The 21,355-nt window shown below is 41.8% G+C and overlaps 1 protein-coding gene across 10 annotated transcripts in view; it reads left to right on the top strand.

Moving 5' to 3' along the window:
- msi2b (musashi RNA-binding protein 2b) overlaps nucleotides 1-21,355 on the top strand; it is a 251,950-nt gene that overhangs the window by 127,300 nt on the left and 103,295 nt on the right. For all 10 annotated transcript variants that reach the window (XM_086179193.1, XM_086179198.1, XM_086179196.1 and 7 more), the window contains exon 7: nucleotides 18,667-18,715. In XM_086179193.1, the coding sequence (XP_086035319.1) occupies nucleotides 18,667-18,715 (49 nt within the window). The remainder of the gene's footprint in view (nucleotides 1-18,666; nucleotides 18,716-21,355) is intronic.

Here is a 21,355-nt window from a genome sequence, read left to right as displayed (position 1 = left end):
AGCTACTACTACTGCATTTGACAGAGTTTTTAAGTGTCTTTAGTTTGCATGCATTTGCACACACTTGTGTATTTATTTATGTGTTTTCCTGTTTTATGTGCATGTATGCTCCCAGAGGGGAAACAGGCTGTGTGGGGTGTTATCTGCTTCTGCAGAGGGTGACAGCTAATCACCAACCCTGACAAACACTGGGGGAGAGGGGAGGGAGGATAGAGGGAGTGATGACAAATGAGAGAGAGAGAGCGGGACAGAGAGAGAGAGAGAGGAGGAGGAGGAGGAGGAAGAGATGGCGCTGGGCTCACAGGATTGACATTTGAATTCCATTGAGTAACCACGGAGAGCGTCGTGTCCTGTCATGACAGCCCCCGTATATAAGTTTGGACCTGAGCTGGACAACCACAGAGCCGCTCATGTGGCCCATTGATGAGGCATAAACCCCCATCAGTATACGTACACAACAAGATAGAGGGTCACTAAGAAAACATGGACGAGTTGAATAAATCTTTGTGTTTGCCCAGTCTGTCAGCAGCAGCTTTGATCTCCTACCTGCTGCTCCAACATTTTCAGTCTCATAAAGACAATAGGGGCTCACTTGTGGCCTTTTTTGGCCATCAAAAGCACCTTTAAAGTGATACTTTCTTGCCAGGTGAACAGACATATTCTAATACTCACTGACTTTGCCCTACCAAAAGTATATGCTAAATGCATTTGTCGACAGTTTGCCTTACAGATGGGCTTATGCATGCCGAGCGAGTGTGAGCTGCTGGTGTTGCTTGTTGACACAGAGATCAGAGAGGGCTGTTAGAAATGGAGAGATGCTGTCGTGAGATGGCGGCAGGAAGAGAGGAAGAGAAACGAGACGAAGCTGCACTTTCAAGCAACAATTTTAGGTTTCCCCTCAGCAGCTGTTGTGTGTTGCTACAGGTGCCTATTGAACACAATCCAGCAGGCATAGAAATGTCTACAGCTAATGACATTAATGGCAGCTCTGTACTAGCCTTGAATATTTAGTTTAAACATCAGGGACAGCTCAGTTTGATTACCAATAGCAGGACTGAAATATCAATCTTCTCCTGGTGGTCTAGTGGCTTCTGGCCTCCATATGGTTTCTGGACTCCCTGCCAGAATCAGTGTAGGTGGCATTATTCGGACCAACTGGCGGCTGTCTGGGTAGCTGTGATGGGTGTCATGCTGGGGTCCTCCATACAGGGAGACCCTCATCTGCTCACACTGTCACACCTCTCACCGCTGTGCTCTCTCTATCTGACCCTGTCACCAGGATCAGAAAGTGACAGAGACAGGGAGAGCAACATCATGGAGACAAAGAAAAAAAAGAGTGGGTGCTCTGTATCCTTGTAGATCCTGGAGTTACTGAAATCCTCTATGAAGCTGTCAGACGCTTTTACTGGGCCACCGCTTGAATGCATGCAAACGGCGCCATCAGTGGAGTCAAAAGATCCAATGCTAATCAAGAAGAAGGGCTGTCATTTGTGTTTTTAAGTGCTGGAAGTCTCTTAAACGGTCACTATCTACTCTCCGCCATGACATGCTGTTGATTATGTCATCATTCATGTTATTTTTCTCATGACGTCACTCTGGCTGATTTTTCCTTCAGTCTTTGCCCAGTTTAAAGCTCTGCGATGAAGTGCTGAAGCTTGTTAAATATATCTTATCCTCAGATAGCTTGTGTTGCTGCTGTGTGGGTGACCGCAGAGCATCTGTGTTTGAGAGCGTGCATATCCACATCTGTGAACTTGTTTTGTGCTGGGTGCTAATGACGCCTGGCATTTGGCCACTATCAGTGGATCGTTAATTAGTATTGAGAGGTTTGGGGGGAGAAGCACAGATTCCCCTCTATCTCTCCAACAGATGTGTGTTTGATCTGCTAACCCAGCTTAGACACACACACACACACACACACACACACACACACTGTCCAACCGTTGTAGCACTTTGACATATGGAAATGCCTATAAGCACATCCTTCTCGCCGTACTGACAGCAAGGGATCCAAAAGCAGGAAAACAAAAACAAAACAAAAAAACCCCAAAAACAGTAGTGATGTGTTGATCCTGCAGCATAAGTCATGAACTCCATAAACAAATGTGCAAACATGAGGAAAAACAAGGGAAAGAATGAGGTGATATTCCCAGCTCATAGTTCAGTACAGGATTTACTGTTCTGATGCTTTTTTTTTTTCTCTCCTAAATCCTCACTGAAGACTATAAGATATTTGTTATGCAAAACAATGGATTTATGCTTCACAGTATCTTGTATTTCTTTTCTTTAAAAATGTGTTTATCCTTATTCACAAGCACAGATACACAGATATATGTCTAGATTCAAGTGGAATAAATGTATGAAGGACTAGGATTCTGCAAGCACCTTACAGTAGAGCGCCAAAAAAATAAATGAATAAAGGAAAAAGGGCAGTAATGAAAAGGATTTCCGTATATATATTTTCAAAGCCAACCTTTAACAAATCTACAAACTCCCAGACGCTGGGGTAAAATATTAGTCTAGTGCTCTCTAATGTCAGCGCCTTTGTCTATTCAGTTAATTGTAGCATAGATGTCCTGATGGAATTGCTCTGTGACCTTTAGTATTTTTATTTCTTCCGCCCGTATATTTGCTAAGTGATGGTATTCTGGCTGATTAGCGCACCCTCGTCCTCCACACACACACACACACACACACACACACACACACACACACAATGATACACACTCACACACACACACACTATTACAAAACACAATGTATTCACTCCCAGAACCCCTCTCCCATTGTTCTGCTTTATAACACTGGGAAAGGAGCATCAGTCAAGTATATTAGCTGGATCCTATTACTGTCACCAGATTGCCTCTCTGAGCCATCTTAAAGAGCCCCCAGACAAAACTTCCTGTCATGTTAATCCAAGCTTTAATAAATAGAGGGATGTGTAACCATATTCAAATAGGGGCTTCTGTATTTACGCTGACAAAGAGAGACGGGCTATCACAAAATAACAGATGAAAGTGTTTTGCATGAAAAGAAGAGGGGAAAAAAAGTTTTCTATCAGTGCTCATTCTCTTCCATTCTGGCGAAAATGTCAAATTATTGAAATGGCCTTTAAAAAAAAAAAAAAAAAAAAAGCTTAAGCCTAATCTAAGTAAAACACTGCAGGTATTAGGGTTGGTGGGCATTGTGAGTGAAATAAATGCTATTCAGCTCAAGCTAGCGGCTCATTTTATCCCTCTTGTTCACCTATTGATATCAAAGTACATAATACACACCTTGTCTCCTTTGAGAGATTTATGCTCATCGAACCTGTGAACATCAGAGCATACTGTCATTGAGCGCTTTCACCGATTCATGAATACAGAAAAGACTGTTATTAAATTTCATTTCCTGGATGGTTATTCAGAGGCATAATTTGCTGTGTCATTTAGTTAAAGCGCAGGCAGCCGCAGAAGCCCCCTTACACTGCTGATCTTGAGAAGAGACGCAACCAACAAAGCCAGCTGAGATCGACCTCCACAACTCAAGATCTCTTCAGATACATACACAGCAGTGAAAAGAAATAAAGGGCACAACACTGAAGGACAGAGAATATCTCACTGGCTTTCATAGTGAGTTCACTTTTCGCTAGTTGTGGCTCGACGCCGAATAAAAGAGAGCTTTATCACGCCAGTCAATTCGCAATCGGATGGTTCGAGGGCCTTCTCATTGCACGATGGATTCTAGTGAAGTCAAGTCAGTAGTAGTTGTACAGCGCTAAATCACAACAAAAGTTATCTCATGACGCTTTACAAGTAGAGCAGGTCCACACTCAACAGTTCTCCGTGAGCAAGCACATCCTGCAACAGCGACGACGAAAACCTTCCTTTGAACAGGCAGGAACGTCGAGCAGATCCAGGCTCAATGGGGACGGCTTTCTGCTTTGACTGGTTGGGGGGAAAGACAGCGGGTGGGCGGGGCAGAGACAAAGACAGATAATGGAGGAAGGCAGATATACAGAAGGAAAGAGAGGGACAGAGATAAAGAGGAAGAGAAAGGGGAAGAGACTGATGGACAGACGGGGGCGTGAGCAGGTGGAGCTACCGGTGGCAGCTTGAGCCTCTTCAGGTCTGCAGCCTCCTCCAGCAGCACCCGGGATCTGGGATGTGGGGAGCCTGAAGGCTCAGGAGAAGAAGAGTTAGTTCTAATAAAATGAAATACATTTTTTGAAAAGTCCTGAATTTTTACATTGATCAGGAAAACAACTTGTATGAATTTTCAAAACATAGTGTTATAATGTTACATGCATAGATTTATTAGCTGAAATGACTACAAGGTTTATTAATTTGTAAAAAGTGTTGTTACTAATGTAGTAAGACTGTTATTGAAATTTAATTTGGGCTTTGAAATGATTAAAATAATCAAATGACATGCCTAAATTCAACTTAATCAAATATATCAATATTTACCATAACAAACATTTAATTTTTTGTTGTTGTTGTTCAAATCGATGTGTAAAATTGTTTGAATAAATGAATAGCTAAACCTTAGCTATGTTTATTTTCTTTTATTCAGGACACTTTTTACAGTTCATGGCCCAAACAATCAAACATATGAGCCAAATGTAACAGAGCGCAATTCCACAGCCCGTAAAGAAAAAACGTCTGCTTGCACCGTGGTTTTACAAGGCCACTGAACGTGCTCAGTGAGGCCTTTTCTTTTTCTTTCCAGCAGACACGGTCTAGTTGTCCTCCACTGGTGACACGCAGCCTCCATTTGAAAGCTAAACCCACCAAGGGACAAGGGTGCGACAAGTTTTAAACATGTTATTTTATAATGAATTAATCATGAATTCATTAATTAATCTGTTATTTTACCAAGCCTAGTTTTAGTATGTGTATTGATACTTCTTTGGTATTAATACTTCTTAATTTGTCATAGGAATTTCTGAATTCCCGTCCCAGCACCACAGTCAGGTTAACTTTAAAATATTGATTATTGAACAGACAGCAAGCTGAGATCTCTCTCTGAAAGTTTTTCTGGTACTCGCTTCCTTATTTTTCGCATGTTGGTGTAGACAAGCAATGAAATGCTGGAAGTGTAACAGGCCGTGCCCTTTAAACAAACATTTGACCTCCTGTGTTTGTGCTCCTATGTCTTAAGGAGCTGCGTTATGTCTCAGAACAACCGGCCCGTTCACCAGCTGCTCTCAGGAGAAAAATACTTCTTATGTCCTACGTATGCATTTTTCACTCAAGTTTTTATTTTCTCAATGGGGAATTATGTTTACATGTTTGTGCATCCTTGACTTCCTCTAACAATCAGTCTCAAAACTTCATACGGAGCCAGATTTACGGGGCGATTACTTACAAATACAGGACTGGCTCTCAACGAGATAAATGAGTCATTATGATAAGAATGGTTGAACTAATTCTGCGGCTCTCGTATTTGGGAGTTGCCTTTCCAAGGAATTGCTGTCACAGAAACTCACATTCACAAATGTCACTTCTGATATAAACAAACATGATGGCGGATACCTGTCGGCTGCTTGCAATCGCGCGATGTTGCGGTTCACGAGCCGGAATGTGTTACGAGAAAGTTTTATTCTCTCAAATGAGCTAAGTTTCCCGCTACTCCCAGCTAGCACACCACTCGGTTGGTGATGATTCCCTTTTTGGGGTCACTCCAATGGGTGGCTAATCTGTTTTGACCAACCTCAAATTGGGGAACACCCCCAAAGGGTCCCAATGGGCGAATCAGATCCAAAATGGGCCCAGTAATTATCCTGTAGCGTGATTATAAAATATAATCACGCTACAGGATAATTGAATGGGCTTATTCTAATTTAAAGAGAAATATGTTTAATAAAACACTGGCTTCCTAACCCCATGTTGGCTTCTCCAGTGTAATCCCTTTTGTCCTTTGCAACATCCTCACATTTTCAGCCAATTTTCCCACGTAAAACAATCCCCTTCCCAGGCATCCCCTGTGCTCCCTCTCATTGTGTTTTTCACACCCAAACATTTCAGACTATCTTCTGACCTTTTTCTGCCCTCCGGTCATTGCTGCTTGCAGCTATATTTACATTAACAAGGTGGAGTGAAGAAGAAACCCCCCCCCCCCTTTTTTTTCTTTTTTTTTGCCAAATGTGTTTCATAGGAGTGTGTCTGATTGGCTTTGCAGGAGGAAGGAAATCATTTTAAATAAGTCCTCGATGTTAAACTGTTTGCTCTAGGGCTTAAGGATTGCTCACCTCTCCAAATACTATTTTAGCTTGAAAGCACAATATTTCCCAGGCTGAGCTTTCACATGGGAGAATGAGGGAGGGCCCTGGTGCAGTGGTTTCATGGAGGTGGCTTGCAGGCATACTCCATTCTGTCAGAATGAGGAGGCACTCTGCAAGAGTGTGGCAGAGAGGAAAGGGGCCCTATTAATAAAATGACTCTATAATGGGTAGTTCCCTGCAGCTTGGCAACAGAAGACAAGCGGATTGATGGATGAGGCCAAGGCCTACCTCCTCAAAGATACTGGGCTCAAGTATGTAGACATGACTCTGTAAGGCCAAACTCAAGGCCATGCCCCACACCGTGCTAGAGCCCAGTTCATATAGGAAACCCTATAAATGACTTCCTGTTTTATGTAAAAGGGTCAAAGTGGCAGTTGTGACAAGCAATGCATCACCTGAGCCACATCTCAAAGCCTGAGCAATGATGTGAACGTTTCAGTCTTTTTTTTTTTCTTCAGAATATACGTCACCCTCTGTAAGACAAATGACCAGATTAAATCTTAGTTCTAGTTTCCTGGATTGTATCGATGCATGTAATTAATAGCTGGGATTATTTGCAAGTAAAACAACCATAAAATGTACATATGGTTAATGTTTTCTTTGCGCATTTGTTTTAACTCCCCACAATTGACGAGATGTTCTGTCAATGACGAGGCAACTCTCAGACGAGATACTCTGTCACTCTGTCTTGTAAGCGTTACAGCAGAGGGCGCTATTGCACATTTTGTGACGCACCCTCCAGTTCCAAAACCAAGCGAAGATGGAGGTCTGGAAGACGCAGTCGGCAGATTGATTGCGGTCTCAGGGGGCCTGAGGTGGGCAGGTGCGGTGGTTGTCTATTGGGGGCCGTTCAGCTCTATTCTTTAATTAAAAAAAAAATTATAATATAGAAGCGCTGTTCTTATTTTTATGATTTTTTTTCCATAATCACAGCATAGAAAATAGAAAGTAAATGCTGGCAGAGGCTGGCAACATTTTTTGTTTATAAATGTTGGCAGGGAGAGGGTCAAACGTGTCACGAAGACCTAGAGAGGCACAAATAAAATCTTTCTTGCCACAACAGTGTTATGTCTGCCCTAATGATATAGCAGCCTCCTGAAGGCATCACTCCATCATCCCTCCATTACATTTCTTTGTAACAGCACATTGATTAGCGTGGCCTCAGCATGACTGCTTTTTTAATTGTGTATTTGCTGATCTGCGAGCTACACAGGGCGCCTTGGTAGGATCTGTACTAACCATTTCAACAGCGCTTTGAGGCATTCCTTGACACACAAAGTTCATTGTGAGAACATCGGTTTGTATCACCATAGCGACCTCCTTGGATGCTGAGCAGGGGACCTCATAAATATGTAATCCTGACAGATATGAGGAATTGTCTTCCTCAAGTGTTTCTCTCAAGCCATTTTGTTAATGTCAACATGAGGGAAACTTACTGGAATAAGTGTTGACATTCAACCCATGGTGTATATCATTAATAATTACACACATATTTCTGTCAGATGAGTGCTGGAAAAAACACCACAATCAGTTTTTTTTTCTGTCATTCTCATCTTTCAGTAATTAGGCTTTTAAAAAATAGATGAAATATGTGCTTTAACCCTCTGAGATAATGTCCTCCGTGTTGCCATACCTTCCTACAATAACAATAACAGACAGTGGCGGTGGGCTCCATTCAGAGGATAATGATATACGGTGCATTATGCTAGATGTTTTCAAACTGTGAGGCTCTGAAAGGGAGCTGAAAGGGGAGCAGGGTGTGTGGAGGGGGAAGCATGAGGCTCGAGATGAAATTTACACCAAACCTAAATCCTTTTTTTTTGTTGTTGTTGTTTTTTTGAGCAAATAAATCTAAAGAAGATGATTCTAAGATCATCGTCATGCGTGAGAGAAAAGGATGTAATTCCCTTTGGCAATAAAATGTGTTGCTGCCATATTAGTTTCAGCTTTAATGTTGTTTAATGGACGCTAAAAAGACACTGCCTCTGTGGAATTTGTGGTCCTCATATTTAAACGTCTTACCCCTCATTTCAAGCACAGCCAAAAGTTTATAATGTTTTTGAGATTAGGCTTTACTATGAAGTGTGCTGTCTGATAAAGTTCCTTATAATCTGTCAGTAATACACATAAAGTTCTGGATATTGTAAATGACTCTTGACGCTCATATTTGTAATATTTTTCATTCGCCAGGAAAAGGACAGAACACAAAATAAAAGCATTAAATATTCATTTGACTAATTAGGTTAATTTATTCCAGTTTTCTATAGCTCTTGTGTTAATATTGCTATTGTAGGGTTATGTAACAGGTTCATGATTGGAATAGAAACAGGTTTCTTCAGTGATGGTTTTACAGTGTAAACTTGGAGATTTATTTCATACCAGTAGCATCTTTTGGTTAAACAGGGTTTTCACGCGTCCTGGAAAACCTGGAAAATGATTGACCAATTTTCCAGTCATGAAAAACATATGGCAAATGAGAAAAAAGGACAAATGTCCTGGAAACAGTTAATATTTCCTGGAAAATTATTTATCCTCCCTCTGCCTTGTGAGCGAATGCAAATGGGTTAAAAGTTGTCACCTTTTTCTGGGCACAGCGCTTCTCTGCTTCTAGCCGGCGCAGCGCCGCACGTGACGTTACCAGCCAATCAAATTTGCCTTTCCGCGTAGAGCGGTTCTGTAACCCAGTGTTTTCAGTTTATTTTATTATTTATTATTTTATTTTATTTTGTCGCAGGATTTAGCGACTTTTCAGACGCCGTTAAGGATTTAGTGCCTAGAGGCATCATAATGATTTTTCATAGATGAATTATAGCCATAGACTGCACATCAAATGTATGAGGAATAAACATGGAAACAATCTGGGTAAATGCAAGTTACAACTGTAGAAAAGAACACTTCTAAAGTATGAGGAGGGGGGGCAGAGAAATATAATAGTGTATGACGTAATAACTTGCCTCTGTAGCCGCTGAAAATGTCCTGGAAAAGTCCTGGAAAATAATTTCAGGGAAAGAGTGGGAACCCTGTTAAACCGTGAGATGAACAGTCCTTTCTTCTGGTTGTTCGTCTGCTGAGATGCCGATCAAATGTCTTCAAGAGTTTTTTTTTTTTCTTTCTTTCTTTCGCTAAAGCGGCGTTCTGTTGAAGCTCAGTCAGAGAAACTCAGAGTATCTCCTTGATGTGCTTTCAGATGGTTTGGATTGTGCTTCTTCTCCTCACATACTGCCATTTCTTTTATTTAAACTGTTATCCAAGTGTCACTCAATCAGTAAGCCTGTGAACCGTTTCTGGGTCGGCCCGGCTCTCGGGGTCCGGTTTAAAAAAAAAAAAATGGGGGGGGATTGCAATTCCATTTTAAAACTAATGAGATAAAATAGTCATATTTCCTAAAGGTCTGTTCTGAACAGATTGACAATGTTATTGAATTAATTTACAGTTAATCGTGACTTACAATCGACACAATATTTTTTCACAGGGTTTTTTTTTTGTTTTTTTTTTTGAACAGGAAAATAAAGTTTTGCAAGAAGTTTTAAAATAGATCAATTTACTTCAATACAAAGAAGAAAGATAAGTGTAGTAAAGAGGGGAGAGGGCTGATAAGTGTATCTTCAGCCTACATTACTGTGCGTTTTTATATCTATGTGAGTGATGTTTAAGTGTTAAGTTTGAACTCTCGTTGCCATGCATATTTATCACTCCTGAAGATGCTTCTCATCCATCCATTGTAATGGGAATATCCTCTCTGGGAAAGAAAGAGGATGTGCTCTAGATTAAACGTAGCTGCTGGCATGGCCCACTGCTGTAGAACTGGGAAAAAAAAAAAAAAATAGCCTATCCAGGGGCTCACACTTAAGAACACTGTCCCTTTTGCCCCCCTGTGTAATTACAAGAGCTTATAGGGAACTAAAATTTTGCCCTCTGCTCCTCGTTAAACCACCACTTGTAAAAGCTCTGAAGCGTGGATGCAGCACATTGCGGCTCAACGTCCTCAGACAATGATATAGATTTCCTCTACAAAAGAACAATTGGAAGGGTTGTGACAAATTTGTCCATTGTCACTGGGTTGCTATCATTTCTCTGTTAATCGCCATCATTGTAATAGAATATTAGATGCTCTACATTGCAAAAGGAGTACTGATGAAGGGCCAGTACCAGCTGAGCTTTCTCCTTGACCAAGAACCTTATCACTCATAAGGGTAATGATGATGATAATGTGATACTTCATTGATCACTGTGGGGAGTTTGTCCCCCCCCCCCCCCCCTCTACAGCTAGGCATGGTGCAGTTTCAGCTAAAGACGCTGCTGCCCCGGGAGAAGGCAGGGATTCAGACTCTTGCTCAAAGACTCTTAAAGAAAATTGATGCTTCCCAACAAGGGGGCTCAAAACTGGTTCCTCCAATTTAGCAGGAGTCTATCTGCAGTATGTAATTTAACTGCAGGGGTGGTTAGATGGTTTCCTATATACATTGTGACTCAGAGGTTTGAAATTGCCATAGCCAATATGATGTGGCAATCTAAATATGTTTCTAAATTGCTACAGTTAAATATCCTTTCATAAAATGTTGTGTGTGAGGATCTATTTTCACACCTAGCAGGGTTCCCTAAGCACCAATTTCCAATCATTAATTTATCATATATTTTACAATGTAAAAATATATGATAAATGTGATCAGAATAACTGTGAGCTGTACGGAGCATTCCTTGCGTTGCCACGTACGGGATGCAAATATCAATATCAAATATCTTTATCTTTTCAAGTACTCAAAAATAGCATCTCACACAGTTTTTTTTCACTGCTCCATCAGGTTTTAGCAACTCTAGATACTTCATATGCACTTAGCGTACACACAGCCACCAAATAACTGAACCTGGAAGTGTTCTCGTGACTTTATTTATAATTTAACTGAACTCGGCTGTTCATCAGCCGATCAAAAGTTTAAGACCACAGCTCAAAAAAACCCACAAACCTCCTAAAACAGAAATTAAAGTGTCAAAAACTGACTCAGTAATGAGCAGCTCCACCATTATTGTTGATCACTTCAAAAATTCGTTTTGGCATGCTTGATGCATGTGTTTCCAAAAGGCTAGTGGGAATGTTGCTCCAAGTGGTGAAGATGGCTTCACAAAGGGCATCTACTGTCAGGAACTGATGTCCATTTTTGTAAACTTCCTTTGCCATTCATCCCCAAATGTTCTCAATTGGATTTAGATCAGGGGAACACGCAGGATGATCCAAAAGAGTGATGTTATTCTCCTGGAAAAAATTCTTGGTCAGATGGGCATTGTGTATTGTAGCCTTGTTCTGCTGAAAAACCTAGTCATTACCAGGCAGACGAGGGCCCTCAGTCATGAGGGATGCCCGCTGCAGCATCTCCACATAGCCGGCTGCTGTTTGACGCCCCTGCACAACCTGGAGCTCCATTGTTCTATCGAAGGAAAAAAGCACCCCAGATCAGGATGGCGCCCCCTCCACTGTGCCACGTAGAAAACATCTCAAGTGGCATCTCAGTGTCATGCCAGTTACGTTGGAAGCCATCAGGACCATCAAGGTTAAATTTTTTTCTCCTCAGTGAATAAAACTTTCTTCCACCTTTGAGTGTCCCATGTTTGGTGCTCCCTTGCAAAGTCCAAATGGACAATTTTGACGTTTTTTTGTTTTTGAAGCTCTTCCTCCGCAGATGCCGTCTGATGGTTACTGGGCTGCAGTCAGCAGCAGGAATTGTTCCATAACCCTCAGGATCTTTTAAGAAATGCAAAATGACGGTCTTACTGCGTCCAACCTCAGCATCGATGGCACGCTGTGAGAGGCCTTGTTTATACAGCTCAACAATCCTACCACGTTCAAAGACAGTGAGCTTTTTTCGCCTTTGCCATCAAGAGCTCTTTACCGTGTGATTACTTGACAGGAAATGACATGGAATCCAAATTTTTGCACAGATTTGGGCTTTTAAAGGCTGTGGTCTCAAACTTTTGATCAGCTGATGAACAGCGGATTTCAGTTAAATTGTTTTTTTCAATAAATTGCCTGCTAGTAACTTTTGGTCTTTTGTTCCCATTTCTTCTTTTTGCATTTTGAAGCTCTTCTTAGAACCTTCCTAAGATCCAACAGAGCAAAATGCAAATTCATGCAATATTTTAACTGGTCTTAAGATTTTGATCAGGAGTGTATATGTGGCTGGCTCTCGCTGCACTCTGTCATAAAAAAGTTTTTAAAAAATTTGGGGGCTTCCAGGATGCCTATTTGGGGTACTTGAAAGGCAAAAAACAGTTTGGGGGTGAAGTAGCACTTTAAATTAGGTATTCAAACTATAAATGAAATAATTATCAATAGAGAAGCACTGGAAACCCTCCACCACAAACTGTCTGGTTACTCTCTGAGGAGGTAGCTAGTTCTCTTTCCAGTCACATCAGTGAACACATTACATACTTTTCCTCTTTGGAAAGAAGTTTGTCCAGCCCCCGGAGGTTGTCAGCACACACACCTTTAACTTCCACTAACTCTGATTAAACAACAACAAGATGCAGCACCCAGTGTAGCGCCCTGGTGCTACACCAAAGCTACAGTACATCGTCAAGTCCTGTCAGTGGTGTGCCATGTATGTAAAATATCTCCCACCTCTAGCGTTTCATATGTAGGCTTGTGATGTGCTGCATTTCTGCAATGCTGTCTCTACTTAAACAGAACACAAAGAGCTTTACAACGTTGCCTCATTCTCCCATTCACGCACATTCATACATTGGTGGAGGAGAGAGCCATGTGAGGTGCCAACTGCTCATCAGGAGGTATTTATACCAGGATTTGTTTGAATTGGATTGAACACTTATTGGCATAAATGTAAGCTTTTTCACTGATCTGCTCTTTTGTTGGTTGCTTAGTGACTCTACAAAAAAAAAAATCCCAGTCTGATGAGAATATTGTGAAAGTTTAGTGGTCGTTGTTTGCAGTGGAAGGACAAATCCCAGTAATCCTTGACACTAACATTGACATCAGGTGAGAGTGAACTTCACAGCAGGTGTAATCGATTGAGGCCTCAGGGAAACGCCGGTGCAACCAATACCAGCAGCACAAAGACTCGCCGTGTGCCAGCTCACAAACAGAGCCCAGAACCTTTACAAACGGACAGACGCAGGAAGTCCCAGGTCACTGTCTGTTCGGTTTAGGTCCTGGCTCATTTGGAATAATATGTGATCTATATCAGTGTCACTCCCAAATTGCAGGAAAGCTCCTCTGCTAGCTTACAGCCATGAGCTGAATGTAAATGTGCGTTTGACACCTATCTAAATCGCTGTCATAATTCATTTCCAGAGCTCTTAAATCTCTCCCTGTCACCTGGCACCTCCGCTGCTTTCCTATCCAAAAAAAAAAGAACACATTAGCCCTTATTGATGCCTTTGTCCTTCAATACATAATTCATCATTCAGCATCCTCTTTTTTGAATCAATGTGTATTTTTTTTTGCATATGGAGTTAGTGGCTGTAGTGATGGTTGAACTGGTGTTGAGCCTCTTGCTACATGACAGGTACAGGATAAGACAGTGGACCAGAGTAGCGGGGACCTTCAGTGCCCAATCAAAGTCGTACAAGCGTCTTTTCTACTTTCCGGTTGATGACATCGCCATATCGTTTCATTAGCAAATATACCTGCGCTCACCTGGTGGGTGAGATGGTCTTGAGAGAGGTGTGCCCAGGTACAAAGTTTGTACATTCCTATCTTGATGCAGCACAAACATTTGTGCCTTTGACCAACAAAACCAGGTGTGATGACCTGTGTTTTTCCTGATATTTGAGTGACGTATTGTGCCAGCAGATATGTAAAACATCAAAACATGAAAGATTATTTTTGTGTATGTCACACCGCTTCAACTTAGAGAGAGCTTCCGTTGATCCCTTCCGCTCCATGTGCTCCATACAAGACATAGTAGTGTGACTTAATTGATTTTTGAATTGATTAGTGTGATTTGTGTCTGTTTTTTTTTGTGTAACAGTTTACTTTGAGGCTGCTTTCAGTTGTTGAATTTGCACAATAGCAACCCTGCAGCAAATAGCAAGAAAGCTAATAACTTGCTATAAACTAAGACAGTTGCTGTGAGAGGAATAGAAGGGGGATACTCCTCATGTCGTCATTTGATTATCTCTTAGCCCAACTATTGTCTTATTAGGCGAAGCTCAGCAGACAATGTTGTTTATGTGGCTGCATTTTATTGGGAGTATGATAAGGAATATTGCCACCCGTGACCGATGGAACGCTTTCTGATGTGAAAAGGTAAACGTGCAACTGTTCAAATCTGCATTAAATGCTGCTGGGGCGACACAAATCATAGAACCATTGGAGGTAGCGGCTACTTCAGTGCCACCTTTCATCAGCCTTATGAACACTATTTATTTACCTGAATTTATAGTTTTAACAGTTTAGAATCCTAAAGACGAACAAAGGTAATGAAATAAACCCACTCAACCCTTTTATTCAATCTCACTTCCCAAAGCACCCACTTCTACAGCGTGCAGTGTTTGCTTCACACTGAAAAGTTTAAATTGGGACTGCCACTCCTACTTCTCCGGCTGTTGTCAGTGTTGCTACTATTACTGCTGCTAATGCCACTGTCACTAGTGGTACTGTGGGATGTGAGGTCAGCACTTTTCAGTCTAGACACGCGTATACGTGAAAAAATGATTTGTCAGGTTTCATTTAATGAAAGCGTTTAAATGTGAATAGAGGCTGAGTTGCTAGAGAGCCAACAGTTGACGTCGCTTATACACTCCTGTAGGGCTTTTTAGGATGAGGTTATTAAGTTCAGATGTATTTGCTGCAGGTTTAGTTAACGAGCTGGCCAGCCTTCTGCCCCCACTACTGCCTTCCAGCAGCCTTCGCTTTTTAAGTGGCCACGGACTGTTCCAGTGCATATACCGCAGCGAAATAGACTTTTGCTCTTTTCTTCATTGTCACAAAAGGCCAGGCACTTCGTTGGAGTTCCCATTCCCCTTTTACATAGTGATAAGACAGCCATTATCCTTTGAACCTTTCTTTTCACCAAGCCAGGAGAAAAGGAAGAGTGAAAGAGAAGGAGGAGGAGGAGGACAGAGAAAGATTTCTTCCCTGAGGTGAGCCTGGTCTCACCTCTGTGGTGGCGGGCTTTTTTGTGAGCAGTGAAGAGGTCCTTAACCTTCTATCAGATGGAGGCACACAGTTGTGTTCTGCTTGAATAACTACATTGAAAAGCCCTGAAGCACGGGAGATGGTTCTATAGACTCCGCAAGTGTGTGAGAAAGAGAGAGTGAGAGAGAGAGGGAGAGAGACTGAGAGTGACAGAGGGGAAACCGCATTGTATGACCTGCTGGAGTGTGACCCTCACATCATGTGTGCATTCTTTGTTAAAATGCCCATCAGTGCTTCAGTGTGTATCTGTGTTCCTTGTTGTATAGGTCTCGCTGACAGGATGGTCCTCCTCTAATAATGTCACAACAACGCAGTTCACACATTTATACAATACGCTACCTTTAATGGATTCATTTTACAAAGTCTGTCTGGCCTCAGGCTTGAAATGTTATCACAAATATTAGAATTCTGCGTGATATGAGGAGCTCATGGAAGTTGATGGCTGATGATACAGAGTTCATAATTCAAGCCAGTCAGATTCAGCACGCTGATGCGAGCTGTAGCAGCTGGACAGAAGTCAAACGCTATACATCAGCAGCTGTCAGACGCCGTTGTCAAATTAAACCCTAGTTGGTAAACATGCTATTCCATCTTATCTGTCAAGGTTGTGAATATATGACCCAAACCTTTCTGGTGTCCTACAGAACTCTCACATCTAATTCCAGGATAGTGCTGTTATTATTATCATTATTATTATTATCATCATTGTCTGGCCTGTAAAAAATGTAGCTCCTGTTTAGCACAAAGAGAAGTGTCTGTCGACTTCAAGTACAGCCACTGCACTACAAATTCCAGTTTTTCCACTTCTCCTCACTCTAATGCGATTTTTGTTAGATAACCTGGCACGAGACAGAGGTGAGGTCACACAACGTTATAAATGTCTGTTTATAAAGCCGTAGCTGCAGGCCATTCGTTGCGTGGCACTGCTCTACTTTGTTATGTTGTCCCATCATACCGTCCTCACGTGGCAGGTTTTTTTTGTTTTGTTTGTTTTTCCCAGACACAGCAAAACCGAGACGTTGTTTTCGCTTCATATTTATGTGTGTTGTGTCAACAGAGTGAACAGTCCAGTGAAATAAATGCTTCGTCTGCTTGTTGTGCAAAAGTGCAACCGCAGTTTGTAGCACTGGTGAATCCAACCTCGTGCAGTCCTCATACACACAGTTCAGTTACTGTGATTTCGGTTATTGTTAAAGTTCTACAGAAAAAAATCCAAACCTCAGATATGCAACAGTTTCTCCAAATATGATTCCATTCATTAAAAGGGAAAATATATAGAATTCAAGGTAATTTGGTGGTGCATAAATTTTTATTTCGTTCGGATTTGCATTTTTTTTTTTTATGACAGTGTGAACAACAAAATCACATGGAATCTGATCTTTTCACTACAGATTTTCATACTCCACTTTCATATGTGGTCTTCAATCAGGATAATTTTTTTTTTTTTCTTTTTGGCAACGCGGCCTCAGTCCGAACAGTCACATCAGCATTCATTCTAGTGAGCGTCTTGCCATTAGATTCGTATGGAGATGCCCTGACAGATAAGGTCAAAAGTAGCCCTTGACATCCTGAAAAGTTGGGATGAAATATGTCTTGACATGACAATGCCACCACCCCTGGCTCCAACTTGACACACACACACACACACACACACACACACACCTCTGTGTGCACGCTGCTCCACAAAAAAAACCAAGCTGTAATTAAATATTTGGCTCTCCTTGTCCTCATCTTCTTACAAATTTTGCTTACTTCCATTGCACGGCAGCCATGTAGAACCAAACAATGTTGATTTTAGATGTTGACAGCGTGCTGCGTGTGATGTCATTGCTATTGTTATACAGGTCAGAGTGACTGAAAGGAACCCAAAAGTTGGAAGGATTTTAGAGAAAAAACAGAAAATGAGTATAAAGGGCTTTCGGTTATGAGAGCTGCTGCTGGGTCAGTGCTACGTAACTGCAAGCACCACAGTTCTGAGTCTGCCCAGGATTGCAAAATTCCACCTGTAGGTTCTGGTTCCTGTCCAGTCCAGATGCAGGAGTTTGGTGCAGACTTGCTAGCAGCAAAGGCACTAAATCAGAGCTGCATGTACAGTACACTGTGTATATAGTCATAATATGTAAATGACTGACTTCAAATCCATACGGTAGCTATATTTGGCAATTTGGAAATAGTTTTGGGGAGGTGCAAATAAAGTGCCTCAGAGCTACATGCGGCCTGTGAGCTGTGCAGTGAGTAACCGGGCTCTGCAAGCTGTGCCAACGTCTTGTGTGCCAAATGTGTGGCAAGAGGGTGGCATGAACAGTGTGCCAGTGCTAGTCTGCCTGGCTGCCAGGCACTTCTTTTTATCCAATCAGACAGTTCTGCTTGAGTGAGACCCCTATTCTTGTCTCTTCCCATCTCCTCCCAAAGCTTTGTCACCCTCCCCATGAAAAAAAAAAACAACAAAAAAAAACAGACACAGGCGCACATCTTTCCCCCGCAGCTTCAAGCCTCCGAGGTACATCGTTACACTTACCTAGAAACCATAACCAAGAAGCAAATGGTACAGAGTGTTCCCCTTTGTTTCTGTCTGCAGCTGCTTTTACCCCTCTGTCCCTTTTTTTAAATTTTATTTTTTGTCTCCTGAGACAAAACCACAGTGCTAAATGAGCATGTCTCGCTCTGTTTTTTTTTTTTTAAGGATTTCTTCAGAGTTATAGGAAGCAGAAGGTGGCTGCAGATCGTTTTTTGTGTTGTCGTGGTTTTTAGAAATGTATGAGGGAAATATGCTGTCCGTCTGTGTGTGGCTTTATTGGACATGATGAGGGATGATATTATAGTGGATGCTCTTCCTGCTGCAGCTTCGAGATGAGGAAGGGTCCTATTTGTCTCACTTTTTCGCTTAGTGTAATGTGTTTATCTCTCACCCTCTCCAAGACTGGACATTGGTGCTCATCAAAATAAACATATTGTTCACACCATTCTTCATTTTCCTCCCTGTTTGTCATTATTGAGAATTTTCTCACCTACTGCCCCATTTACGTCCTGGCCACATTTAATCTAGACCATGACTAAAACAACATTGATTTCCTATAACACTGAATCATAAGGTATTGAAAGAAAGACAAATGCTAACCGGTGGATAAGCCTGTGCCCAAAGAATGATTGCTTAGAAAGAAAGGTGGTGATATCATACATTCTAGGAGTAATTACAGGGGTGAAAATATTTGTCACAAACTAAAAGAAGTGTTTCTCTTATGTCTTGCAGGTTGACGATGCCATGCTTATGTTTGATAAGACTACTAACAGACATAGAGGTAAGTACACAGCGCCTGTTCTCCCGTCTCTCTTTTTTTTTTTCTTTCTTTTTGCTCTGAACGCTGAGAAAATAGTCATTTTATGTCCTTTCCCCATGAGATGGCACAGAACAGTTCCATTTCACATGATATTAGGTGTCCCATCTGTTCAACAATGGGAGCGTGTCAAACTAATCAATAAGCTGGTAAGGTGTTTAGAATGTTTCAGCTTTAGATGGCGAGCGCGTGCGCGCGTGTGTGTGTGTATGTGATGATGATGATGATGCTGGTGTGAGTGTTTCAGAGAGATGCTTAAAGGGTGTAAAGATTGTGAGATGGTGGGTGCTGTGCAGTCAGATAACAGTATCAGATAAGGCCCAGGAGAGGCACTGACTTTATCGCTCTCTCTCATTGGCTCCTTATCTTAGATGAGGGGACGTTTCTCTCTCAAGCAGAGGACTTTCCAAAGGCAGGTTTCCTTCCTCGCGCCACAATGCAGCGTTGTGTATTTAAGTCTGATTTTAAGCACACGCACAGTGGGCTGTCATTTTATGCGGACTGTGTGTGTGTGTGTGTGTGTCATGGCTGCCATTGGTTATGAATCCTCGCATGGGTACGTTAAAGGAAGTTTTAGGAGACAGACTGTCCCCGGCTGTGTGTATGTATCAGTGTATCTGTGTGGAGTCGACAGGCACTGACAGGTATTTCCACAAGAAAAAAGGAGCAGACACTCCTCAGTTTGTCACACCAGGCAGTTGAGTTGCCGGCAGAGCTGGCGTCACACCATCACAAGGAGCCGGGCCATATAGATGTAAACATTAGTTTGCAGCGACTCATCTTCCCAACCTGCTTAAGTGAGCTGGCTCAGATTGAAAGCTTGATCTTTTTTTTTTTTTTAAGATGTTTCTCACTCACTCACACACACACACACCCTTCTGCGTGTGTGTGCTGGCGAACTCTTTGAGTCTGGTAAACAGTTTCTAAGTGTGGAACATGTGAACTATAGTGGAAGTGATCTATGGCTTTGAGGGGATTTTGATCTGTAGTGACAGAACCCAGTGTGAGGTCTGCTTTGAGACGAAGGCTTGCTCTCCCTTTCTCTCTTTTTCTCTCTTTCCTTTTTTCTTCTCTCCTCTGTCTGCTGCACTGCCAGCCCTCCGTGAAAGAGAATGGACACTTCACTCAGGGAGTGTGTTAGGCATTTGCCTTTGGGCGGCAAAATGCCCTTCAAATGAAGACAATGATCGAGAAAAATCCTCCTTGGCCATTTTTCTGATGACAACGGACGTATTTATATTGAGTGTGACACTGACAGGAGGCAGGAGCAGTCTCTCTCTGCAGATGCTGTACAGTACCTCTAAATAGTATTTTGATATTTTGTTCCGGTGGGAATTCAGAACAGTAGATATGTGCCGCTTTTATCTTGGAAACACAACAGGTCTCCAAGATGAAGCGCATAGAATATTAGAAACCCATAAGACTATTTGAATTATTCATCAGAGCCATTGGTGTGGTTGTGTAATATTAATGGCTCAGCTGCCCCATGACCACAAAGGAAACCACATTAAATATATTATCAGTGAAACCAGTGCCAGGGCCCACCTCACCGCTGGCTACAGATCCAGTGATGGCAGCCGCTAGTCCAAATCAATTCTCCACTGGTGTAGATTTTTATCTTACAGATTGATTCATGAAAAAAATAATCCCAGCCGTGTCTGCATTATTGCGAGCGAATTTTATTTATTTATTTATGGCAACAATCTAAAAATGACGGTGCCTCATCTGTGACATTTTAAATATCCTAACAGCAGCCTAAAATTAGTCTTCCACGAAAAGGTTTGCTGCTAGATTTTGCTGCACTAAAAGAAAATGTTGTTGCTGGCTTTATTTACGCTCGCGTCTTTGAGATTATGAAAGCCAAAGTTTTGTCACTACAAGTAACCTGTATACACTGTAGAGGCGAGACGGGCAGCTAAAGGTTCAAGTATATTATGGAGATGTACTGCTGTATAAAGAAAAATGATTCCCTCATGAGACAGTAAAGGAGAGCTCCGGGAAGACACATTCTAATAGACTGAACACAAATGAATGAAATACCTTCATCAGTTTTAGTGTTTGTGGTGTATTTTAACAAGGTGATGCCATGATTATCAGCAAGATCATCAACGAAAGGCCAACACAAGGTAAACAGCAGACATCTGAATCATCACAATCAACAACAAAAGGCCATTTTAGCTCGTTCCCCAACACCACTGATGGGTAGTTAAATTCAGTAATGTCACGAGTCACAAAATGCGACAACTATTGCCGGGAATCCCAGATGTTTTCGTCACCTCTAAGTGTCCTCTGGAAACACTTGTTGTTCGCAGTAATTATAGCTCTGCTTTTGTGATGTGTGATACTGTCTCAGTGGGACTATATATTCCACTATTATTCTGGTTTTTGACCAACTAAGCCGTTAACACAAGACACAGGAAAATACATATTCCTCCAAAAAAAAAAAAAAATCCTGTTTACACACGGTAACACAGAATCCAACTAGCTGGGTCATTAAGACTATGGGTGGAACTAAACTTCGCTATCGTTGCACGCTGACACTTTGTGTTCATGATCGAAGTGATCTTAATTGTTTCCCTACTGTTACGTCATTATGACATGAAT

Source organism: Aulostomus chinensis, chromosome 15 (genome assembly GCF_037954235.1).
Source record: "Aulostomus chinensis isolate RoL2024-O1b breed Wild chromosome 15, RoL_Achi_v1.0, whole genome shotgun sequence".
Taxonomy (NCBI): Eukaryota; Metazoa; Chordata; class Actinopteri; order Syngnathiformes; family Aulostomidae; genus Aulostomus; species Aulostomus chinensis.
The sequence above is the reverse complement of the archived record's forward strand: the minus strand, read 5'-3'. Positions and strand labels throughout refer to the sequence as shown.